Below are 27,121 nucleotides of genomic sequence, written 5' to 3' on the forward strand. Positions count from 1 at the left end.
GCAAAGAGTTTTGAAAACTGCTTTAGGACTTCAGTAGGACTATGTATACAGTGGGACTGGATGGTTTCTGTGAATATCAGAGTGAAGACTAGCTCACTTACTGGGACCCTGAGGGATGGGGAGGTCAAGCATGTTCCCCGTTGAGCTGCTGTCCAATCCTTTCTATTGTAAAAGTGTCCACCTTCATCTTGTTTTTCAGTCCTCCACAAGCAACCCAGAGAAGTGTGTCTCTGTTTGCTAGAGCTTGGCCGGATTGCAGCCAGGTAGGTCAGACTACTGCTGCTATGTAAGATGTGGACCATCTCAGTATCCAAGCCACTCAGAAGCTTGCTGGTTTTTCATTGCTGATATTTAACTTAGGTGTTGAGGAGGAACTTCTTCAAAGATGATCAGTATGAACATCTCGAGAACAACTATTCAAACCAAAAATGGACTACCAATATTCACATCGTGACCTTATTGTCCAACTCACTATGTCTAAACATTTTCTAAATATCTTTTAAATGAATATGTTTTCCCTGCAACTCTTTCTTGGGAGATTGGAGAGGATATTGTACGTGCAGTCGTATGTGACAATTACGCTTCCCTTAGTGGAAACTTGATTACCATTATTCTCTCTGTCTCCCAACTCCTTCACTGCTCTCTTCCTGTTTAGTCTTTAATAATTGTCAGACTCCTCTTTTCTTCCTTTGTCCTCACTCTCCCCATTTAGCAGCTGATCCCTCAGTTCTTTTTAGTTTCTACTCCTGAGTAGATGAATAGGTTTACAGTTATCTCCATATTTTGATTGGAAAAAGGCATAGAATATAATCCTGCATATATAGAGACATCTTTGGAATATTTTTCTACTAGAAAAGAAAAACCAAAAGTACTTGTAGAAATCATAACCATAGCTAAATAATCAGGGGAAGGGACTTTATTAACCCAGCTGACTTGATTTGGTTTCCTTTCATCAAAAAAGGCTTCTGTCAGTTTTATAGAGCCCAAAGAATTATAAAAGAAGATATAAATATTTGAATAAATCTTGATGCAAGATAAAAGTTCAGAATTAATTAGGTGATGTTTTCTCATCCAGTCCAGGATATACTTGTAGTGTTGAGATAAGATGAATTAATAAGATAAAGTAAGAGCTTGCTCTCTGTGTTAATTCTCAAAGGGAAAGCTATAAAGAAAATCACGGAAAATAAAATACAAAGTGTGTGTACATCAGGAAATTACAGCAATGGGCAGAAAACTTGCTGTCAATGAATAGCCCTTTTTTTTTGATCCAACAGATCAATTGTAATCAGAAGTAATCCCACGTTCTTTAAAACATCATAGTCAACATAATCTTAACAAATTGTTCATAAGGTATGGATTTTACTTTGCCATAGTAATTGGATGAGAGAAAGATTGTTTTTATTTAAAAGCAATTATATTAAATAGAAATGAGGCTCCACTCAACAAGAAGTGAAAAAATCAATTTGAGATACTTAGGGATGCCCCTGTTCCCTGCTGTAAGTTTCCCAGCTTTGTTGTGTAACAGCCTCTGGAGAGGGTCCTCTAGTCTTCTATCCACTGAAGCCTCTACTACTCAGGCTTAGTTCATAGTGTCTGACAGTCCTTAGGACCCCACTCTCCTTCTGCCACTGTCTTGGGTTCTGGAGCAAGAACCCAAGAGAGGGAGCAAGACAAAGGTACCTGTTGCTTCTAAGACTCTGCTTAACTACTCCTCCACCATGCTTAATCCTGCTGGCCTGCAGGACAAACAGCTTCGAGTGAGAAGGCTCAGCCTTGAGTCTTTGGGTTCAGCAGATATCCCTGAGAAAGGTGATCTTACAAAATAGAAGTAGAGTCATAGATATAGAAACACTTATAGTTACCAGGGAATAAAGTGGGAGGGATAAACTGGGAGATTGGGACTGACATATATACTCTACTATATATAAAATTGTTATCTAATAAGATGGAGAAGGCACTGGCAACCCACTCCAGTACTCTTGCCTGGAAAATCCCATGGACGGAGGAGCCTGGTAGGCTGCAGTCCATGGGGTCGCTGAGGGTCGGACATGACTGAGCAACTTCACTTTCACTTTTCACTTTCCCGCATCGGAGAAGGAAATGGCAACCCACTCCAGTGTTCTTGCCTGGAGAATCGCAGGGATGGCAGAATCTGGTGGGCTGCCATCTATGGGGTCGCACAGAGTTGGACACGACTGAAGCGACTTAGCAGCAGCAGGAGCAACTAATAAGAAGCTACTGTATAGCACAGGGAACTCTAGTCAGTACTCTGTAATGGCCTATATGGGAAAAAATCTAAAAAGAATGGAATTTTACATATATATACAAAACTGACTCACTTTTCTGCATGCCTGAAACTAATGCAACATTGTAAATCAACTATACTCCAATAACAAGTTCAAAAAATATAAGAGGGAGGAAGACACACAAATTGGAATCTCAGTAAATAAGCTGCTAGTCCTGAAATGCTCAAAAAAAAGTGAGGTTATCTAGAGTTCCTGTGTATTAGATTAGGCAGGAAACTTTTTTGTGTACTTGTTTATTTTAATTATATCATCAGAATATTCTGAAATGGCATATTCCATTTTGTTACTTTGATAATCTAAATATGTGGGTCAAATAGGCATGACTCTGAAAGTTGTTATGGGGTAAAGCAAATAGCTGAGAAATAGCTTACAAATAGCTGAGAAAAAAGAGAGGCTAAAGGCAAAGGAGAAAAGGAAAGATATACCCATTTGAATGCAGAGTTCCAAAGAATAGCAAGGGGAGGTAAGAAAGCCTTCCTCAGTGATCCATGCAAAGAAATAGAGGGAAATAATAGAATGGAAAGACTAGAGATCTCTTCAAGAAAGTTAGAGATACCAAGGGAACATTTCATGCAAAGATGGGCATGAAGCAGAAGATATTAAGAAGAGGTGGCAAGAATACACAGAAGAATATACAACAAAGGTATTCATGACCCAGATAACCACAATGGTGTGGTCACTCACTTAGAGCCAGACATCCTGCAGTGTGAAGTCAAGTGAGTCTTAGGAAGCATCACTACAAACAAAGCTAGTGGAGGTAACGGAATTCCAGTTGAGCTATTTCAAATCCTGAAAGATGATGCTGTGAAAGAGCTGCACTCAATGTGCCAGCACATTTGGAAAACTCAGCAGTGGCCACAGGACTGGAAAAGGTCCGTTTTCATTCTAATCCCAAAGAAAGGCTATGCCAAAGAATGTTCAAAGTACCGCACGGTTGTACTCATCTCATGCTAGCAAAGTAATGCCCAAAATTCTCCAAGCCAGGCTTCAACAGTACATGAACTGTGAACTTCCAGATGTTCAAGCTGGTTTTAGAAAAGGCAGAGGAACCAGAGATCAAATTGCCAACATCCGTTGGATCATTGCAAAAGCAAGAGAATTCCAGTAAAACAGTTACTTCTGCTTTATTGACTACACCAAAGCCTTTGACTGTGCAGATCACAGCAAACTTTGGAAAATTCTTCAAGAGATGGGACTCCCAGACCACCTTACCTGCCTCCTGAGAAATCTGTATGCAGGTCAAGAAGCAACAGGTGGAACCAGATATGGAACAACAGTATAGTGTCATATACATCAAGGCTGTATATTGTCACCCTGCTTATTTAACTTATATGCAGAATAAATAATGCCAAATGCCAGACTGGATGAAGCACAAGCTGGAATCAAGATTGCCAGGGGAAATAACAATAACCTCAGATATGCAGGTGACACCACCCTATGGCAGAAAATGAAGACAAACTAAAGAGCCTCTTAATGAAAGTGAAAAGCTGGCTTAAAATTCAACATTCAAAAAATTAAGATCATGGCATCCCGTCCCATCACTCCATGGTAAATAGATGGGGAAACAATGGAAGCAGTGACAGATTTTATTTTGCAGGGCAGGGGAAGGGGCTCAAAAATCACTGCAGATGGTAACTGCAGCCATGAAATTAAAAGATGCTTGCTCCTTGGAAAAAAGATCTATGACCAACCTAGACAGTATATTAAGAAGCGGAGACATTGCTTTGCCGACAAAGGTCTGTCTATTCAAAGGTATGGTTTTTCCAGTAGTCATGTATGGATGAGTTGGACTATAAAGAAAGCTGAGTACCGAAGAATTGATGCTTTTGAACTGTGGTATTGGAGAAGACTCTTAAGAGTCCTTTGGACTGCAAGGCGATCAAACCAGTCCATCCTAAAGGAAATCAGTCCTGAATATTCACTTGAAGGACTGATGCTGAAGCTGAAACTCCAATACTTCGGCCACCTGATGCAACAAACTGACTCCTTGGAAAAGACCCTGATGCTGGGAAAGATTGAAGGCAGGAGGATAAGGGGATGACAGACAATGAGATGGTTGGATGGCATCACTTGCCTTGATGGACATGAATTTGAACAAGGTCCAGTAGTTGGTGATGGATAGGGAAGCCTGATGTGCTGCAGTTCATGGGGCTGCAAAGAGTTGGACATGACTGAGCGACTGAACTGATAAGAGGTAAAAAGAAGTAGGACCACTTTCTACAGAATTAGCTGGGAGTTTTCATTTTCCTGCTATTTAATGTACATCATTTACTTATTTTCTGGATTCATTTTTTGAATTTATGCTATTAACTGAATACTCTGTTAGGTATCCTGCTGAACTAAAAATTTTTAGTATAATCGAGTCACCCAAGGAAAAGTTTGCCACCCAATGACAAAATCCTGTTAGAAATCACTTTTCCTCCAGCTCTGAGTCTGGAGTGAAAAATCCCTTGCCATAGTATTTAAAACAACATCTTGGTTAAGGAAGGGGAATCATAATGGCCTGGTCAATTTGAAGGTGTTTTGTGTTTTTCCTCAAATATTTTAAAATTGAGATTTTGGGTTGCTCCATTTATTTTTTAAAGCCATGTTATTGGTATATGATTATCATACAAAAAGGTGTACATATTTAAAGTAAACAACCTGATGAGTTTGGTTATAAGTATACATCTACAAAACTATCATCACAATCTATGTCATAAATGTAGTATCACCTCCAAAAGTTTCCTCTGCCTTTATTATTATTATTTTCATTATCATTATTCTTGACAAGAATGGGTGGCTACATTTCTAACCACACTTATGACCATGTGTACTAGTAAAAGCAGAGATTATTTGCATTATAAAAATTTTACTAATTTCACAAAGCAGTGATTGAAGGATTAAGACAACACATTACAGTGTTCGATTTGTAAATTTTGTTTTTTATCTTCCTTACCTACCTGAGTGCTATGAAGTATTGTACACTTACCATGAAAAAGAGAAAATAGGCTGAGAGATTATTCAGGTTGTTATTTTGTATGCAGCCTAAAGTTAAACAGCTGAATACCCAAATGGATAGAATGAACATTTAAGTATAAATGTCTGTGTAAGTTTCTCTTTGGACACATTTGAAGATTTTATTAAAATTTTAGGGGAAGTTCAATTGTACTTTAAAAACAGTCACCCAGTACACCCAAACATTACCTTAGTCCTGTGTTGAAGCATAATAGTTGAAGGCAAAAAAAAAGGGAAATTCATCATTCTCACCTTATTTTACGCCAAAATTTCTGTTTTGATATAGTAAACCTTTATCTAGATTATTGTATGGGTGCTTCCTTCCCCTTTTACTTTTCCATGATGTTGAATTAGGACAGCATTATTGAATTAAGACAGCATTAACCAAGACTAGAAGTGATGTTTGGAGAGCTCTCAAGAATCACAACATTAATTTGTACACACAACAGATGCAGTTTGACTATGACAAAATCCCAACACAATGTTGTGAATTTTGTGTTTTTTCTACTGATAGATAACGCTTTTTTATATTTGATCCTAAATATTTATTTCTCAAGATTACATAAATGTCATTTTAAAAGCATCAACATCACTTCAGAAATGATTAACTAGAAGTTTCTAATTCTCTGCCATATTCCTTGCCTGGGTTCCTCTGTGAAGCTCTCTTGAGAGCTGTGGACTTCTCTGAGTTCTGAAATGGGAGAATGAGACCACTTATTTTTGCTCTCATGGGTAAAACTTCCCTTTATTTTCAACGGCAAAGAGGTATCATCACTGTGAAATCCCTCCGTTAATATTTCAGAAATCATGTCAGTTTCTGTATGTAAAATATGTATGTTTGCCTTCTGTAAAATAAAACACTCAGCAAAAGCAGGTCAGTAAAACCTCAAAAATCTATTTAATGAGAGTGTTTTGATATTCATTATTTTTAAAAAGTTACTGTGAATTCAGCCTTTTTTTAAGACTGAAAAATTAAGATTAGCTTTATGATAAAAATAAAAAAGAACTTTTGTTAATTTTGTTTGGGGCTATGATGAATAGTCAACATCAGAGGGAAGCTTTTTATTTTTACTTTTAAGTGCTTCGTTTTGAACAAAATTTATGACCATTCAAAAGAAATATACTTTGTGAATATTTCCTCCTATTTTAACTCGTGACATAATGAAATGTTACTTAAAAGAAAATATTCTTACACCAGGCTGATTAGTTAACTCATCCTATTTAAAGAACTTGACTCTTACTGCTAAGAATAAAATTTGTTTTCATTTGAGTGAAACTTCCATCCAGACTTTAAAGCAGAATAAAAATGGGGCAAAAACTATCTTGCAAGAATCTTTAAGTGATCTGTTATATGCCTGAAGAAAGGGGAATGTCTAAACTTTATCCCTCCAGGTCTAATCGGAGAAGGAAATGGCAACCCACTCTAGTATTCCTGCCTGGAGAATCCTGTGGACAGAGGAGCCTAGTGGGCTGCTGTCCATGGGGTCGCATGGAATCGGACATGACTGAAGTGACTTAGCACGCATGCATGTGTTGGAGAAGGAAATGGCAACCCACTCCAGTGTTCTTGCCTGGAGAATCCCAGGGACGGAGAAGCCTGGTGGACTGCTGTCAGTGCGGTCGCACAGAGTCGGACACGACTGAAGCGACTTAGCAGCAGCAGCCAGGTCTAATAAAATAGACCCCAGATGTCTTTTCTTTGAAAATTATCATCTAGTAAATAGTTCGAGTAAATTTTCTAGTTCAGGGCTTAGTTTGGGGGCTCAATTATTTCATCTAGACCAATCTCAAAAGTTGTAGCCTATGTCAGAAAAATGTAAAGTCTATTTCTAAGATCTCATCATAAAGTTATTAACCATAAGACCCTTTGCCTAGCACTTTTTGAATGAGACCAAAAATGATAATGTGACACTGCCCTTTCAGTATTCTCCCTACTTTCGTATCACTGGGGTATACAGATACAAAGATTTGGTTTTAGCAGATCCAACCTTCTTGCTGTCTTTTGTTGACCCTTATTCAGTTTGAAAGCAACCGTTGCTCCTTCCCCTGCAAAGTTTTGAAATCTTGTTGTTGGGCGAGAATAGACAACAGTGAAAGTGAAAGTGGAAGACACTCAGTCGTGTCTGACTCTTTGCGACCCCAAGGACTATACAGTCCATGGAATTCTCCAGGCCAGAATACTGGAGTGGGTAACCTTTCCCTTCTTCATGGGAGCTTCCTAAATCAGGGATGGAACCCAGGTCTCCCTCATTGCAGGCAGACTCTTTACCAGCTGAGCAACAAGGGAAACCCTAGACAACAGTAGCTGACCCTTATTCAGTTTGAGAGCAACAGTTGCTCCTTCTACAAAGCTTTGCGATCTTGTAGTTGAATGAGGATAGACAACAGTATACATTTTTGAAAACCGTTTAGACAAAATCAAAATGTAGCATGGGATAGGGTTAATCATGGAAACCAGAATGAAGCAGCTTTTTGGAGAGCCAAAAAAAGACCTTTTAGTGACTAAGTTGGCTTCAGGTGCAGGGCCCCAACCCAAGGGGAATTTCATGATTTACAGCCTGTTGACATCTCCAGACAGACAGGAAGCCAATGAGTCGTACTTAAGTGTGTATTTCAGGATTGGCTGACTGTACCTTATGCAGCTTGAAGTATTCAAAAGCCAGTATAAGCAGAGATTTGGGGCTTAGTGTTGATTTTCTGTGTTCAGTGGCATAGCTAATTTTCAGCATTCCCAGATAAAGAAAAATCTCCAGGGCACAGTTTTCCATGTGTGGTGTTGTTTTCTACTTCATTCAAACTTTGTTTTGTTTCAGACGTGGAGTGGAACCTGTTGGTACTTTAATAACATTTTTCATATTATTTCATTTGATTAAAATATTAACAGGAAAAAAAAATTGTTCAACCCAACCAACCTGTTTCTAAAAGGTGGCATGAATCCACCTACAATTACAAATGAAATCATATTTTCCAATTGACCTAATTTATATTTTCCAATATGATGTTTTCACTTATGATTGACTTTTAATTGGCTGTGAATTCTAGTGTGTTAAATTCCTCTAGCATCGCTGCCCAGTTTATGTTATTCTCTTAAGAACATTAAATATAACAAAATGTTATACCTTGTTGGAACTAAGAATTTAAATAAGTCTAGAGGGATTAAAAAGGATTGCTTGTTGAAGTTTATCCAGTGAGTTAGTAGCAAAAATTAATTTATAACTTTTGCTATGCTTCAGCACTGAGATATTGCTGCTATCCCACAACTCTGAGAAAATTAATTTAAAGGAAGCTTATATGAGTTTTTGAACTGTGGTGTTGGAGAAGACTCTTGAGAGTCCCTTGGACTGCAAGGAGATCCAACCAGCCCATCCTAAAGGAAGTCAGTCCTGGGTGTTCATTGGAAGGACTGGTGTTGAGGCTAAAACTTCAGTACTTTGGCCACCTGATGCTAAGAGCTGACTCATTTGAAAAGACCCTGATGCTGGGAAAGATTGAGGGCAAGAGGAGAAGGGGATGACAGAGGATGAGATGGTTGGATGGCATCACCAACTCAATGGACATGGGTTTGGGTGGACCCTGGGAGTTGGTGATGGACAGGGAGGCCTGGCATGCTGCAGTCCATGGGGTCACAAAGAGTCAGACACAACTGAGTGACTGAACTGATGTGAGGTTTTGGTAAAGGATACAAACAATAGTAACCTAACAATATTGTAAACTTAAAAAATATTCACAACCTAAAAGCTGAGAGTTACGTTTTATGTGGTGGGAATTTTAGGATTTCATAGCTGGGAGACAACATCTCAAGTGACTCTGAGAGAACTGCTCCAAGGAGGAATGGGGAGGAGCCAGGTTATTTAGAAGTTTTACCCCAAAGGGCAAGTAGTCTGAACATCATGGGCTTACCAGTGGCCCATGGTAAAGATCCAGTCTGGCAATGCAGGAGATGTATGTAGGAGACCTGGGTTCAATCCCTGGTTCAGGAGGAGGGCATGGCAACCTACTCCAGGATTCTTGTATTGAGAATCCCATGGAGAGAGGAGTCTGACGAGTTACTGCCCATAGGGTCGCAAAGAATCTGACATGACTGAAGCGACTTAGCACACACGCACAGTCTGAACATCAAACGATTATTTTTAATTAAAGAAAGCCAGATATCTCAGGTTAAGGAATTTAGTGTTTTTCTTTTTTATGGGAAGATGCAAAAGTCTGGGCTCACTGAAATCATTGCTTTCACATGCATCTCAGCTATCTGGGCCAGTATTCTGTTTTTCACATCCTGAGCTTCCTTGGGGTTGCAGTCTAACGGCTGTTGGCACACAGGTAATCCTTTCCTTCCTGAGTGCCCTTAGGCCTCAGGAGCTCATATTAAAGGACTGGAATTGCTGATGATTGTGACATCCATGTTTACTGATACAGCAGGAGTATCCCATTTCTCATAATAAATAAAACTACATCTTAATTATGAGACTGTTTCATTATATCATTGGATGGAATAATATATTTTTAAAAAATTAAAACTTCAGCAAAAGGACCTCAATGTTGCAGTTTCCTGGTTGTGCAAGCTTTGATACATCAGTTGTCAATAGCCATTTCAGAGGTGGTGCCCTGTGTCAGACACTGTAGTGGGTGTGTAATGGATACTGTTTTTATTCTTTCTAACTGTATTGAACACAGGAATTAGAATTTTCACTGTTTAGTGAAATAAAACTGAGACTCAGAAATGATGTATATCAAGATGCCCCAATGGTACAGGTACATGGAAGATGTTCAGTTTACAGTTATTCTTTTCACTTTCCTCTTCCTCCCTCCTTCCCGCCTCCCCCCTCTCTCCCCCTCTTCTGCCACATCAGACCGCTAGGACAGGTCACTTTCATCTCTGTTTTCCTGACAGAAAACAGACTCTTTGAGGTTAGGTGATTTGCTAAATTTAAAGAATAGGTTAATGGCACAGTTAGCTCAAGTCTGCCTCAGGGAAGAATGATACCCGGATCTCCAAGTGAATATTGTTGGTACTTGTCAACAGTATGAGACACTGGGTTGAGTAAAGTGTAATTAGTGAGCTCTAGAAAGTTAAAAATGTATTTTAGTTTTGAATAAGGTTTAAAGTCTTCTAGAAGAACACTTTTTAGGGGTAAGGCACCTATGTACATTTAATGTTGGTATGTTTTATTAAAGTGATACACATTTAAAGATCCAAAACAATGAACTCTGCTTCATTTCTGGAACCTGAACACGTTGTAGGAGAATCCACAGTTTGTTTCCCATTCAAACAGTAGCTATTAAGTAGCTATTGTGAGCCAGGATTTGCACTACCTGCTGAGGCGGCTGTGGATCAGACAGTGGTCTCTACTGTTACAGAATCTGCAGTCAACTGCATGTTTCTACAAACGTCCTATTGACTGGCTAATCTGTTTAAAAGCTTTGAAATGTGATAGTGCCTAAAGTCTATTCACTAATGATTTATGTAACTAAAAATTACTCTGTTCACTAGAAGCAGTTATCAAAACAGCAATTATTATTTGAGTTGTGCCAGTTTAAACTGTTTTGTACCAAATTCTGGTATGTTTTCCAGCTCTCAAAGAGCACTTGACATGTGTGTGATGTCAGCTAAATGAACAAACCATTAGAACAGGAGACTGATAATATAAACTTCTACATTTAACAATGTTTTTTTAATATACTATTCAGTCACTCTAAGGTACTGAACATATTGCCAGCATATTTATTCTCTCTATATAGATTATTTACTTTGTAGACAATCCATAGCCTATTTTTTTAAATTGCCAAGTGACTTTTTCCTCTTCTTTTTAATATGTGATCACCTGATTAAAATATCTAAGAAAACCTGAAGCCAAAAAACCTGTATTGTGTCTTTGTCCTTTTCCTAGCTAGTTCTGTATTTTCTCTGGGTCTGTTTTATTTATTCTATAAAACTGAAAGGATATAACTACATGAACTCAAGGTCCTCTTGAATTATCTTTGGTCTCCTCCGTCTAGGCATTATAATATACAATTGATATGCATTGAGGAAATCAAATCAATTTCACATTTACTCTAAGGAAAATATGATTAGGAGAGGGAGAATGCTATTACCAACTATATCTCTGTCTTTAAACTGCTGTGACATTTATAATTTACAGCATATAATTTTATCATTTTGTCATTTTAAATTATTTTTTTCCTCTGTATTCATTTTCTTTCTCTCTAACAGTATAAATGCTTTCATTATGTTGTTCCTAAGAGAATAATTGATGATGCTGTATAACTCATTCTACATTATTCTGAGTCCATAAAGGTATACAATTAACAGTGAATTTCTTCTCTATAAATTCATTTAAGAACTTGTATTTGGAAAGTTTGCTGTTTTCAACTTAACTGACTTTATTTCCATCTTTAAAAAATTTATATTCAAAATAGGAGTTCAGTTACAGCACTAATATCATTAAAGCTAGTAAATCTGAAATCTGAAGACAAAATTTACATGGTAATTCATGTTATTGACTCATCAATATACTACATGGAGTCTTTTAATTTATTTTTGTATGTTCTTATGAGTTTGTTCCTGTATATTTTCATATATAACTGTAACTAACTTAACTACAATGACATCTACATTTTTTTAAATACCAAATGGACCTTTGTACATAAAAGTCTGGCCTTAATTTTGGTGTTTTCTCTTGGATCTTTTGGTCTGATTTTAGACATGACTTTAAACAGACATAAGCATCCCCTTAACCCATACCTGCTTTTTGTATTTATACTGTTGGAAGCGCTGACTGTGGCCTTCATTGTTACTTTCTGTGATGTATATATTGTCCTGCAAGATTTTATACTGACCCATAAAAAAAAAATAAAAATAAAAATAAAATAAAATATACTGACCCATGCAGTATTTCCTGATTCAACTGTGTATACTCTGCAATCTAAGAGAGATTGCGGCAAATTTGGAGCAGGCCTATTTTCTGGTTTGTGGATTTTGTTCTTGTCAGGAATCTTGAAGATGTTTTGTTATGGTGAAACTGTGCAGCTGGTCGTGGCTTCTGGGTATGTGTGCTTAGTGCTCAGTTGTGTCCAAATCTTTGCAACCCCGGGGACTGGAGCCCACCAGGCTCCTCTCTCTATGGGATTTTCCAGGCAAGAATCCTGGAGTGGTTTGCCATTTCCTTCTCCAGGGGACCTTCCTAACCCAGGGATTGAAGCCCATGTCTCCTGCATCTCCTGCACTGGCAGGCAGGTTCTTTATCATTGTGCCACTTGGGAAGCCCCTTGGCTGCTCTAGGAGCCCTTCTTTTCTGCAGATTCATCATCGATGACACATACTCACTGATATATAGGCTGTCACCTGAGGAATATGTATTAGCTGCTATCAGCCTCTACTTGGATATCCTCAACCTCTTTTACACCTTTGCAAATTTTGGAAGCAATTAATAGAAAGTGATTGAAAGCGCTATATAGAAACTGATTCATTAAGTACTAAATTTGAGATATAACTATTAAATATTTTTAAGATTTTATTTATATGCTATATACTATATTATAAAGTTTAAATCTCCTTTTTACTGTTAACAGACTTTAAACTCATTTAGAAAAGAAAAAGTATAGTAGATAAATTCCAGAAAATTATTCAGTGTTGAAAAAAATTATGTTAAAATGTTAATGATATTTCATTATAAAATGATGCATTGAGAATTAAAAATCTGCTTAACAGATATTTTGACTTAAAATTTAACATTTTTGGTTTTCTAGAGTATAGGTTTCCGCTAAAAATTATATCAGTATACCAGTGACTAATGAAACTTTGGCAAATTCTTGACTGCAGTAGTTTCCTAGGGTGCCTTAACAAAGTACCACAGATTGTGTGGTTTAAATAGAAATTTCTTTTCTTACAGTTCTGAGGTCAAGGTGTCAGCAGGGTTGGTTTCTTCTGAGGTGTCTCTTTTGGCTGGTAGATGGTCATGTCTCTGTATCTTCACATGGACATCTCTCTGTATTTGTCTGTGTCCAAATTTCCTTTCTTATAAAGATACCAGACATATTGGAATAGGCCCCACCCTAATGAGCTCATTTTATGTTAATTACCTCCTTGTAAAGATTCTATTTCCAAATACAGTCACATTCTGGGGTACTAGAAGTTAGGACTTTATACTGGGCTTAATGTTTGTGTCCCCCCAGATAGTTTGTTGAAACCTAATGCCTGCTATGATGATATGAGGAAGCCGGGCTTTGGGGATGAGGACGGAGTTCTCATGAATGGGATTAGTGCTCTTATAAAAGAGACCCCACAGAGACCCCTTACCCTTTCTGCCACATGAGGTGACAGTGAAAAGATACAGTCTATGAACCAGGAGGGCTTCCAAGATGGTGCAGTGGTAAAGAATCTGCCTGGCAGAGCAGGAACTGCAAGAGATATGGGTTTGAGCCCTGGGTTGGGAAGATCCCCTAGAGGAGGAAATGGCTACCCACTCCAGTATTCTTCCCTGGACAATTCCATGGACAGAGGAGCCAGGCAGGCTACAGTCCATGGGGTCACAAAAGAGACACAACTAAGCACATATACCTGTAAACATGTAAACATGTGTGTGTGTATATATGTATGTATATTTATGTATGTGCATGTATGTATGTGTGTGTGTGTATATATATATACACACACACAAATTTTCTTCCTGCTTAAAAGGGTGACAATTTAAGTACCTATCAGAATGCCAGAAAAAAATTAATGTTATTTTGAAAAGTTAGCAGTTTGGTCTTGTGGTGTTCCTAATTGAATGTAATGTATGTCAAGTGTATCATCATTATAAATTATGCATGTTTACTTGTCTGGTATCTTTTAAAAAGGTATGGTGTGGAGCCTCCTGGTTTGATAAAATTGGAAAAAGAGATAGAACAAGAAGAAACACTCTCCGCCCCTTCTCCTTCACCTTCTCCTTCTTCAAAGTCTTCTGGAAAAAAGAGTACAGGAAACTTATTGGATGATGCAGTAAGTAAAATCCATCAGGTTTCTTACCAGTACTTGCTCCTTTTTGAGCTTCAAAACTCATTCTATTCAGTCTCCTCTCTGTCTCACCTCTGCCTATTCCAATGTTACTGCAATTTCTTTTAGAGTCCTATGAGAAAGTTTATAGTCCTGCAATTAATTTCAAGATTCAAAACTGAGCCGCTTATCTTATTTAAAGTACAGCATCACTTAATTCTGCTGAGCAGTACCTTAAATTTTAGGATAATAAGTCCAGCTCCTGAAAATTGTCTTTGGAAACACTTAAGCACTGATACTATTCCTTCCTGCTCCCTTATTCGTTGATAAGAAGTCTGAAGGCATGGGATCTTAAGGACTGTTAAAGAAAGAAAGGCAAAATGCAATGGAGAAGACAGCTGTCCTTTACTGACTGCACCAGCGTGGGAGGTGGGCTGCCATTATTCTTCAACTGATCTTGTTAGGCAGGTCTCTTATTGAGGAACCTGAGACTTGAAGTTGAATTACCTGCTGAGAGGAAGAGAGAAGCTTAGATTGCAACCCAATTTTGTCTAACTCTCTGAGGTCACCCTGCTTCTACTTAACAGAGTCCTTGAGTCACCATCTTTGGCAGATTAGGAAATATTTTCATTACCTCCTCATACAGAAAACAGATTCTGGGTGTAACAGTAAACAGGATGACGTAAAATTCCCTGGCTACTTCTGTTGTCTCTTAAGTCCTTGGTCGTTAGTGGTGTGTCTGATTACATGTATGCATTTACTTCTCAGAACATATGTTTTGACTGTAAATGTCAAAACTGCCTCTGGGTTTTATGAAAAATGGAAACCTTTACTCTGAGGGAGAGGGTGGGATGATTTGGGAGAATGGCATTGAAACATGTATACTATCATGTAAGAAATGAAGCGCCAGTCTATGTTCGATACAGGATGCAGGATGCTTGGGGCTGGTGGACGGGGATGATCCAGAGTGATTATATGGGGTGGGAGGTGGGAGGGGGATTCAGGATTGGGAGCATGTATACACCCGTGGTGGATTCATGTCAATGTATGGCAAAACCAATACAGTATTGTAAAGTAAAATAAAGTAAAAAAAAAAAAAAAAAAGAATTCATATTACCTTAAAAAAAATAAAAAGAAAAAAAAAAGAAAAATGGAAACCTTAGGGATGTTAGACTGAAGTATGTCTCACATACACAGATTAGATCCCTTGGTACAATATGTACAGTACGTCTCACATACACGGGGAGAGTTCTTAGAAGCTAGCACCAACCATAATGCCCGTTATGAGGAATAGGCAGAACTGAAAAGGACAGCTAGCTCTTAGCTGAGAGTTTCTTTCCCTTGGGCCTGAACTGAAAAGATCTGGGGAAACGACTGATTGGTGCTGTTGGATATAGAAAGATTTCTCCCACCTTTTATTCTCTTTCATCTGACACTATAATCTACATTGCAGATTTAGATGAACAGAAATATAACAATTTATCTGACAAATTGAGAATTTCCATTTCTGCTAAGGGCAGCACATTATACACTTAGCCCATCAAGCTATCTTATCCGATATCAGTTTAATTTAGTTTTCCTATGTTCAGTCCACTCAGAAATGAAAGGATAGGCAGGGCATTTCAATATAATGCACCTAAAAGGATGTTAAAGTTACAGGAATGTTTCTAAAGATCAGTCGCATGCCTTGCATCCTACTATTTCATTTTTATTTTGTAAGGTAGTTGAGTAACTTTGTATTAATAGTATGTAATGGCACATTATATATTGATAAGAACACCTTTTCTTTTTTCTCAATTATACTTTTTTGATTAGACTTCATTTAGAGTAAGAGCTTCCTTTTAGTCTTTCTCTTATAAAAGTGTTTTTCTGGGGCTACTCTGTTTGATCTTTGTCCTTTTCCTCTAAGCTGTTACCTTCATTCACTTTCTTTAATGCATTATAGTCAGTGGTCTGGCCAGCATCACCCTTAACCTCCTTATGAATGAATTAGTGAACAAATGAATATTTTAGTCCTCAAATTATGAGACCATTTTCCGGTGTGTCTGACACTGTTGACCACTCTGTTCTCGTAATTCTCCACTAGCATTATTGCTACCAGAAAGATCAACCTAAAGGGAATTCAGAATTGATTAAAGTCTTATAGGAGCTCTATAATGTCCAGGGTAAAGCCCAAACTCATGTACGTGTCACACAAGGCCTCCATGTTGTGGTCCATTTTTTCTTTCCCAGCCTTTTTCATACTCTGGGTTCATTCTTGCATAGTAATGTATCTATTGTAAACCTGTCCTCTAAGCCCAAATGTCCAAGGATTATTTTACACCCTGTGGTTTTCCTCATTTGCTTTCCTCACCCTGCTCATTTTTGGTTTCTACTTTTAGACACCCTTTCATCTTCGAAAATTCAGGTTATGCCGTCTTCTATAGAGTTTTCTTGGCATCTCTCATTCCTGGTAAAACTGACAAATGTGTCCTTGGTTCCTCAAGTGTTTTTATACATTTAGTGAAGTGTTTATCATGTTGGGCATAAATACCTATTCTTCTCTAGGTACTGTCTTTGTTCTCAAAGACAAGGACCATATTTTATTCAGCAATATCTAGTGCCATGCTAATTGGATACATTGTTACTGTGAGTAATCAAAGCTTGAAAAAGACTCTCCCTTTTTCTGTTTATCTGGAATGGCCGTGTGCTCTGGAGAAAATGTGCACTTCTCAGCTCTGCTGTAACTTAGCAGAAGGAGAGGAGATGTTGCCCCTTGGGCTGTTTACCTTAGCCTGGGCAAAGTAGCTAGAATGGTTCCCTTTCTTCACCAGCTTGTGTCCCGTGTGGCCGCCCCTCATCCTTGAGAAGGGGAGAAGGACAGGGGAAGAAGGTGGTGAAATAACTATGAAAGGGATTTTGGAACAGTTTTACCAATAATCCAGTTCAGAGCACGTACGTGAGTTAGGGACTGTCTTCAAAATGGCAAGACTCACTCTGTGGTTGTTCTCACTATGCCAAGTTCTGTTCTCACAGCTGGAAACAAGGAAGAGGCTTTCGAGAAGCTTTAAACTCCCTTTAAAGTTTTTCAGGATTTGGGAACATAACTGTCTGTATAGTTAGGGGGTTTTCATCGCATGTAGGAAATGTGCTAAATGGATTCTTATGTATTGTTGTCAGCTAGAATGCTGTGTGTGCAGTCTTCAAAGAATATTTAATCAAACACTCACACCACCAGATGAATAATTCCATGGATAGGTTAGTTTAAGAAATACAGCTTACTATAGTCCCTACCTATAGTTCGGCAATGCATTCTGGCATATGAAAGACACTAATGAGTTCTATAATAAGATCTTGTTTAACCTGGAATTTTCCATGCTTCTTTGGACACAGAAGCCTCTTAAAGTCTCCTTCATACTACACTGGGGAAATTGTACTGAAATATTTGCATTCTGTTTAAGTGAGAGTTTTTCACCAAAGTGTTTTATTTCAGGGACAGTAGAACAGAGAGAAAAACCATTTGGGCCTCACTAATGGTTTAAATCAGAGCTTCATATGTCAAATACGAAAAGGAAATAGTTCATATGGCAACTGCTTCCCTGCCTTTGAGGCATAGTCATTGGGGAGTTGCAATTCACATACTCCAACATGTGCTTTAGAATGGGGGTATAAAATATTGCTTGCCAAGTTCCTGTGTTTATTTAATAATATTGAATATTTATACTCTAGAGATATTATTTACATCAAAAAAGAGGAAAAAAATAAAGAAGAATAATGAAGAAGAAAAAGAAAAAAAATGGAGAAAAGAATAAAGAAAGAATGAGGGGAAAAAAAGAGACACAGACCCGTGTTAAAATGTCATATTCCAGTGAATAGTTCCAACAATAACTGCCAGTTTAGAAACTTTCAATGCATCTTCACATTTCCTTGTTTGACTTAGGAGATTTGTGGAAAATTGGGGGGGAAAATAGGTGACCCTTAATGTGGGTAATACATCCCACCGTCTTTAATCAAGCAAGACATCCTATGAGGAAGAGAACACAGTGGAGTCATTCAGATTAATTTATTCCGCAGACATCCTGATAAAGTGACTCAGCTGTGATAAAATGATGGGGTCAGGTTTAGTTCCCTTGTGTTGAGCCTGTTCCCACACAATGAGTTGAATACAGTTCTAAGAAACCAGTCTTACTTTCTTCCTCTTCTCCATCAACTTCCTCAGTCTGGGGATGAGAGATAGTATAATTCTGAGTAATCAGGCTCCTCTTGAAATCCCATTTCAGCAGAATACTGGCTGGGTTCCTGGCCAAAAACAGAACACCTGCCAGACTGACTTATCCCAAGGTAATGTAAGAAGCACAGGTGTCATCAGTCACTGTTTACTTAACAATATATTTCCATTACCCACAGTCTGGCCTTGTCTCTTCATTTCTGCCTCCAGCTCTCTCACAACTACACAAAAGCCCTTGATTTAAAAAAAAGCAAGTATATTTTCAAAGCTTAGGAAGACATTAGAGAAGGACAGACCACTTAAGAAAATGTTTCTTGTATTTTATTTCATTTGATACCAACAGTTTCTGTATATTATCTAAAAACACTTCAAGATGGAAATACTTTCCATACATACTTGTGACTGTCATTTCTTAGCAGAGGAACCACTTGAATAGCAATTTAATGTCTGTTCAATTACTAAGCTGCAGAAAAGCTATGCCAAACATGAGTTTCTAAAAGTTTGGGCCATGTGCTTTTATAATGCTGATTGTTGGATACTTTGGGGGGAGGTGGCCAACGTCCTTCTCTTTTCCTCCATCCCTTCTCCTCTCCCTCCTTTCCTTCTTTTCTCATGGAATTATTGTGGTGCTAAGAAAAGCTGTACTATTTCTAGCAATTGTATTCAATAAACCCAATTTATTTGCATATTTATTTAGAGTTTTAAAACATGTTTATAAATACATATAAAAAGAGATACACATATTGGAATACTTAAAATGTCTAAAACAGTACACATTCATTGGTCCTGTAACCTCACCTCCACCCCAGACTATGGTTCTGCATCATAGAAGGGAATGTCATACTTCTTGTTCTATTATCTCCATCTTGTTCAAGAATATCTCTTAAAAAAATTCCTAGGGATGGAATTCTGTTAATACTGGGGGAGTGGGTAGATGTGTCTGTAGCCCAAGTATCATATGGTAGGAAAAACTCAGAACTCAAAGACATGGTCCTAATCACTAACATAATTAGGTATTTCACTTTTTCAGTGAAGACCATCTCTAAAATTCTTTGAATCCAGTCAGTCTGTCACACTAATTCGCTCTTGTGTCCTAAGTCCCTGTGCTTGTTTATTCAATGTGTATTTATTGAACACATATTATATGCCATTAAGGCATTATGTTTTATTTCAAAGATTTAAAACTATAATGAAGTATTATCTCAATCTTCAAGTAACTCACAATCTGGCAAAGAGACATGAAGGTGAACCACCCACTGAGATACAATGTGCTGTAACACAAATAAGTAAGAAGAATTGTAGGTTTATATGTTGACAGAATTAGGAATTCTAGAGGGAGCTGATGAAAATATATATCCTGACATTGGTTCTCTTTTTCCGAGCAATCGTGTTGGTTCTCCTTTCTAGGCATCCATGAGACATAATTGTATAGTTCTTTTTTTTTCATGTGGACCATTTTTAAAGTCTTTACTAAAGTTGTTACAGTATTGCTTCTGTTTTGTGTTTTGGTTTTTTTGGCCCTTGAGGCATGTGGGATCTTAGCTCTCTGGCCAGGGATGGAACCCTCATTCCTTACCTCGGGAGTGCAGAGTTTTTAGCCACTGGACCACCAACAAAGACTCCATAATTGTATAGCTCTTAAGATAAATTCTGCTTCAGGATTCCCCCACTTTTTCTAGCTTTTTCCTCTCCTGTCTTATGCTTTCATACCTTCTGGAGCCTCACTTATTATAGGGAAAGCGAGTGGTGTAAGTTCTTTATTCCAGCATGCGAGTGAGTTCCTATGTTACCCTTCCCACAGTTTTTGCTTAGTGGAGTGCTGATTGAAGTCAGACATTAGTTGAAGAAATTTGAATTTCTTTGATGACAAAATTCTAGGAGTCATGTCTTTATGGAAGTAAGGATTTGGATGAGAGGTATCCAAGCCAATTCCTTCAGAGTCTAAATTTATTCTATGCAGCTTCTCAAATGTAGGTTGAGCGTGATTTAGATCTGCCATCTATGGAAACTTTGACTCAATACACAAGGTATTCTTTTGCATTGTCTGGTTGCGAAAGTGAAAGTCGCTCAGTCGTGTCTGACTCTTTGCGACCCCATGGGTGATACAGTCCATGGAATTCTCCAGGCCAGAATACTGGAGTGGGTAGCCTTTCCCTTCTCCAGGGGATCTTCCCAACCCACGGATCAAACCCAGGTCTCCTGCATTGCAGGTGGATTCTTTACCAGCTGAGCTGGCAGGGAAGCCCAAGAATACTGGAGTGGGTAACCTATCCCTTTTCCAGCAGATCTTCCTGACCCAGGAATCAAACTGGGGTCTCCTGCATTGCAGGCAGATTCTTTACCAACTGAGCTATCAGAGGAGCCTCTATTGTCTGGTTGGTTGGTTACTTTAAGAGAGGACAGGTATGAGACACAGCATGGCAGGTTCCCAACAAAGGAAAACATAAATAAACCTTATTCCTAAGATAATGGACTATATATTGTCTTTAGTAGTCACAACTATTTATAAGCATTTTGCATTTATCATTTAGTATATGCATTTTTTAAAGAGTAGGGAGAACCCCATGGACAGAGAAGCCTGATGGGCTACAATCTATAGGGTCACAAAGAATCAGACATGACTGAAGTGACTTAGTATGCATGCACATGGAGATAAAACAGAAAATTTGATAGTCAGACATGGATTCTAATAATACATATAAACTGTAAGATACTGTTATGAGAATAGGTCTTGGAAGATGGGAATTACTGAGGAGTGAATTGCCAGATTAGTCTGGATGAATTAAAGATGACAAAAAGAGTTCAAAATAGGGTGAAGTGGTGGTCTCATTTTAAAATAATAATAAAATTTAAACTCTCATTTATTGTGAAAATGGGTAAAATTAATGTTAAAATTATCATAGGGAAGCATATGCAACTATGTTAATATAGAAGCTGTTCTAGCCATCAGTAGACTTTCTTGGCAACACAATGTGCACAATCTTCTTAATTCACTAAACATGAGAACCCAGTGCATCATCCCTACACTGCCAGTTGATTTGCTCCCTATTATCCTCCAGTATTATCATTGCCATCAGCCCGCTTAGGCCTTAGTGCAGTCACTGGCCTGCACAAAGTACCTTCAGGGCCTGACCTTTACATAGATAAGGTTTAATATGATATTTCTGTGCTCACAGCATGTCCATAGGCTGATAGAGAACACTTTTAAACGTGTTAATGGCTTAGCGGCCTTTGAACCCGTGAAATAAATTAATCTAAATGGAATCTGATTAAAGAGAATGAACTTGCCAGCTCTTCTATTTCAGGTGAAGCGGATTTCTGAAGATCCTCCTTGCAAATGCCCAAGCAAGTTCTGTGTGGAGAGGCTCTCTCAAGGAAGATACCGTGTGGGAGAGAAGATCCTTTTTATTAGGGTAAATTTTCACTTTTCACTTGACAGCTTGTTCTCCTGAGCATGTACAGAGCTTGAGTTGGGGGTTACAGGGAAAATATGACCAGTAACTAAGCAGGAACTTCCCAAGTGGTGCTTCCAATTGGCCTTGAAGACATGAGGTATGGAAATTTTTATGATCATACATAATTACTGCTGAGGGCTAAATAAATACAACTTTATCTTTTTACATATACACCAAACAGATCATAGATTCAAATTGAATGAGGAAAAGAAGAGAAAACAAATTCTTTTTTTGGTCTAGGCATTTAGTTTCAAAGGAACAAAGTCTGCTTCAATGGGTAATAAGAAACACTATTCTGCCCTGGTTTTCCATATCTTAAGTTTGGGAAATGATCAACCCATAGGTCCTGATAACTTTCAAATTATTTGAGTCTGTCTTTTGAAAAAGTTTGGGTTATGAACCAGGGTGAGGAAAGTCAAAACTCATTACGATAGAGTGATTAAATGATGACTGCCATTATTTTACTAGTTTTCTGGGTTAGAATAAAGAAGTAGGGGGCCTGTGCCAATGAATGATTTGGTGGTCTCTGGCCATTTTTCAGTCATCCTAATTAAAAATCTGACTAGATATCATGAACAATTTTTGATTGTAATTATTGACTTAATAAAGCAACATTTCAGGCTGTGATCTGCTTTGTTAATCATCAAGAGAATTTAATCTCTCAAAACATTTGTTTGCTTTTCCTAAGACCAAGAGAGAACAATCCCTAAAAAACACTGACATAGAAAGCACTATTCCTTAGAAAGTCATAATTGCACAATTCTTTTGATAATTCTGTATCTAACACATTTACTGCTGTTTACTGTTCTCAGCATTAGCTAGAGTTAACAATTTCACGTCTAACCAAATTCCAGTTTGTTGACAACATCCAATGACTTATGTATGGATTATGATTATTATGTATTTTTGTTGTTGTGAACACATTTTCTCATTACGCATTTTAGTCAATACAATAACAATTAATAAGAATGAAAAATTAAGAATGTGTATGGATTACTGAGAAAGAGCCCAGAAGACGTTTCTGCAGATGATATCTGTGCTAAGCATATGCTTTACTGTGGGTTTGTAGAAACCAATGGATGATTGGATACTTTGCATACATGGCTATCTAATGTCTACTTATGTTAAATGCATCTACATGCTTATGTAGATATGTCAACTTATATGCACAAGTTTCTAAAGGTGAGGGAGAAATCTCTACCCCATATAAAGAATCCTTTAGTACAAGGGGATATCTCCAAGGTTTTTAACTGTCGCTTTTAGGCAAATATGCTAATTATCCCCTGCTACAGTGGGAATTCTCTTGTTTCTAGTTTTATCAAAAACAATTTCTCAAAGCCCCAGATTTGGCATTATACCTTCCAATGAGCAGCACTGTTTTTGAACTACCTAATAACCCTGATGCTAGGAGGGATTGGGGGTAGGAGGAGAAGGGCATGACAGAGGATGATATGGCTGGATGGTATCACCGACTCAATGGACATGAGTTTGGGTAAACTCTGGGAGTTGGTGATGGACAGGGAGGCCTGGTGTGCTGCAGTTTACGGGGTCGCAAAGAGTCGGACACGACTGAGTGACTGAATAGACTAACAAAGCTAAATGCAGTCAATTTCTGTCTATGGTACAGATACAGATTTGCTCTCTTCCAAGGTTTAAATCTATCAATTATTTTTCACTGTCTTTGGAGTGATGATGAAACCTCCTTGTTGACTTCTGTAGTAACAGAGATTTAGGTATTTCTATTTAGCCATGCTGTGTATCTTTGAAATGTAAACAGATGGCTTTCAGCCTAATGTCATGATCTTGCGGAGAAAGGTAAGAATTTTCCTTTGTTCTTTTGTTCATTCAGTTAGTTGGTAACTACCCAGGCTTCAAGTACTGAAAAATCACTTGGCAATATAAAGCTGTATAAGCTTGTAGGAAGGTTTTCAGAAATATGTCTTAGATGCCATGAAAATGTCTATACTATTTGATTTGTCAACCCCAGTGCAACTCCATGGAAATATTTTAACGATAGTATTCCGTGTAAACAATCTAACAATGATTTTAAAAACTGGTCCTCAGATATGCAGCAGTATCATTTGGGAAATGGTTAGAAATGCAAATTCTTGAGCCTGTCTCCAGACCTATTGAATCAGAAGCTCTGAGGGTGGGGCCCAGACACCTGTGCTTTAACAAGCCTTCTGGATGATTCTGATGTGTCCTAAAGTTTGAAACCACTAATCTAAAAGAAAGAACTAACTATATGAATGAAAAGATCTGGTTTTTAACAGTACAATTAGAAATCACCTGCATATCTGATCATGGAAGAATATAACCATTGAGGTACTAGGAATGATTATTTTAAAGACTTCTCTGTATCGTGAGAAAAAACTGAAGATACAATGTTAAGTGGGAAAACAGACTTTGAAATTGTATTTACATGTAAAAATATCTGTGTATAAATCCAATATAATTAAGACTTAAAGGGAATAGGAATAATTGAAAATATTTTTTTTTAATTTTCAGAAGGCATTAAATTATGAGTGAATGATTTTTTTCTGTTCTACATTTACTGCTGATGATATTAAAAAATAAGGATTCTTTAAAAGCAAAGTCAGCAACCTGATACTGTTGCAAATGTGAGAATAAATAAATGGACTTCTAAAATGTGTCAGATTAATTAGCTCACTGCTTATTTTTCCAGTCTTTTGCCTAAGCTTTTTATCTTCTGAACAGTAGAGAGGTTTATTGGCACCATGGTGTTGTTTAGACCAGTGAGGGCTTTGCATTTTGTTGTGAACTTGTAGCATATTTTTCCTCGGATGAAGCTCTCATCTTTCCTTATTGTTCTTTACTATTTTATATTTCCATTGTGAAAACTCACACAAATTGTTTGCAGTTAGCCCTAGGAAATGTATAAACCTATCAATGTCCCTTTTCTTTTCAGACCCCATCAGTGAGCCATATGCTCAGTTTTCTCCCTGCTGAAGTTTTAATGACTAAAAACTTTATAGTCATTAGGTTTTTATCATTTGATATCCCTTTCCTTCAAGGCTCAGTTTTTAGTGACATGCAAATAATCTAATACAATAAACTGACCTGTGCTAATGCATGAATTGGATGTAAATGACTCCAGTGAATAGAACGTCCATGGGGGTAAGATCTTGACACTTAACACAGTTGCTCTCGTGTTCTGATAGTGGAGCGTGAAAGCAAGCCAGTGGGCTCACGTGTGGTGAAGTAGCTGACTTTTTTTGTGCTTTGGGCACTAATACAATGAATAATTTTTTGGTTAATTACAGTTTACCACTACCCTAAATTTAGCCTTGTTCAAAATTTGTTTCAAGGATTTATAGTTCTAGAAGATGTTAAAAAATATTATTCATAAAAAAGAAGGGTATGACCATAGGTTTAAACAGATTTTTTTAATAACTCTGATTACTGATATTGACTCCGTTAGTCTCTCTTAGCACCTGTGATATATCTCACTTTAACTTCTCAGTGCAATGTTGCCATTCTTATTGTAAGCTGAGAAACACAGAGGTTGACTAACTTCCCAGATTATAAGCAAACAAGTGATGAAGCTCAGTTCAATTCAATCACTCAGTGGTGTCTGACTCTTTGCGACCCCATAAGTGATGAAAGTAGGCAAAACCATGAGATTATTCACGTATGACCTAAATCAAATCCCTTACAATTATACAGTGTAAGTGACAAACAGATTCAAGGGATTAGATCTGATAGACGGGGTGCCTGAAGAGATTCAAAGGATTTTATCTGATAGAGTGCATGAAGAATAGGGACAGAGGTTTGTGACATTGTACAGGAGGCAGTGATCAAGACCATCCCCAAGAAAAAGAAATACAAAAGGCAAAATGGTTGTCTGATGAGGCCTTACAAATAGTTGTGAAAAGAAGAGAAGCAAAAGGCAAAGGAAAAAAGGAAAGATAATCCATTTGAATGCAGAGTTCCAAAGAATAGCAAGGAGAGATAAGAAAGCATTCCTCAGTGATCAATGCAAAGAAATAGAGGACAATAATAGAATGGGAAAGACTAGAGATATCTTTAAGAAAATTAGAGATACCAAGGGAACATTTCATGCAAAGATGGGCACAATAAAGGACAGATATGATATGGACCTAACAGAAGAAGAAGATATTAAGAACAGGTGGCAAGAATACACAGAACTATATGAAAAAATGTTCATGACCCAGATAAACACAGTGGTGTGATCAATCACCTAGAACCAGACATGCATGCTGGAATGCGAAGTCAAGTGGAAGTTAGGAAGCATCACTGTGAACAAAGCTAGTGGAGGTGATGGAATTCCAGTTGAGCTATTTCAAAGCCTAAAAGATGATGCTGTGAAAGAGCTGCACTCAATATGCCAGCACATTTGGAAAACTCAGCAGTGGCCAGAGGACTGGAAAAGGTCAGATTTCATTCCAGTCCCAAAGACAGGCAATACCAAAGAATGTTCAAACTACCACACAATTGGACTCATCTCACATGCTAGCAAAGTAATGCTCAAAATTCTCTAAGCCAGGCTTCAACAGTATGTGAACTGTGAAATTTCAGATTTACAAGCTGGATTTAGAAAAGGCAGAGGAACCAGAGATCATATTGCCAACATATGTCGGATCTTTGAAAAAGCAAGAGAGTTCCAGAAAAACATCTACTTCTGCTTTATTCACTATGCCAAAGCCTTTGACAGTGTGGATCACAAAAAACTGTGGACATTTCTTAAAGAGATGAGAATACCAGACCACCTGACCTCTCTTCTGAGAAACCTGTATGCAGATCAGGAAGCAACAGTTAGCTTGCCATGGAAGAACAGACTTGTTCCAAATTGGGAAAGGAGTATGTCAAGGCTGTATATTGTCACCCTGCTTATCTAACTTATATGCAGAGTATATCATGAGAAACGCTGGGCTGGATGAAGCAGAAGTTGGTATCAAGATTGCCAGGAGAAATATCAATAACCTCAGATATGCAGATAACACCACTCTTCTGGGCAGAAAGTGAAGAAGAGCTAAAGAGCCTCTTGATGAAAGTGGAAGAGGAGAGTGAAAAACTGGCTTAAAGCTCAACATTCAGAAAACCTTATCATGGCATCTGGTCCCATCACTTCATGGCAAATAGATGGAGAAATATTAGAAACAGTGAGAGACTTTATTTTCTTGGGCTATGAAGTCACTGCAGA

The 27,121-nt window shown here is 37.8% G+C and overlaps 1 protein-coding gene and 1 pseudogene across 2 annotated transcripts in view; both read left to right on the plus strand.

Moving 5' to 3' along the window:
• GAS2 (growth arrest specific 2) overlaps positions 1-27,121 on the plus strand; it is a 130,174-nt gene that overhangs the window by 47,251 nt on the left and 55,802 nt on the right. For both annotated transcript variants that reach the window (XM_068978198.1, XM_068978199.1), the window contains exons 4-6: positions 200-263; positions 14,139-14,280; positions 21,787-21,894. In XM_068978198.1, coding sequence (XP_068834299.1) covers positions 200-263; positions 14,139-14,280; positions 21,787-21,894 — 314 coding nt within the window. The remainder of the gene's footprint in view (positions 1-199; positions 264-14,138; positions 14,281-21,786; positions 21,895-27,121) is intronic.
• On the plus strand, positions 11,896-12,738 carry LOC138082733 (protein lifeguard 4 pseudogene; annotated as a pseudogene).

The sequence above is a fragment of the Capricornis sumatraensis genome, chromosome 8 (assembly GCF_032405125.1).
Source record: "Capricornis sumatraensis isolate serow.1 chromosome 8, serow.2, whole genome shotgun sequence".
In the NCBI taxonomy this organism is placed as follows: domain Eukaryota; kingdom Metazoa; phylum Chordata; class Mammalia; order Artiodactyla; family Bovidae; genus Capricornis; species Capricornis sumatraensis.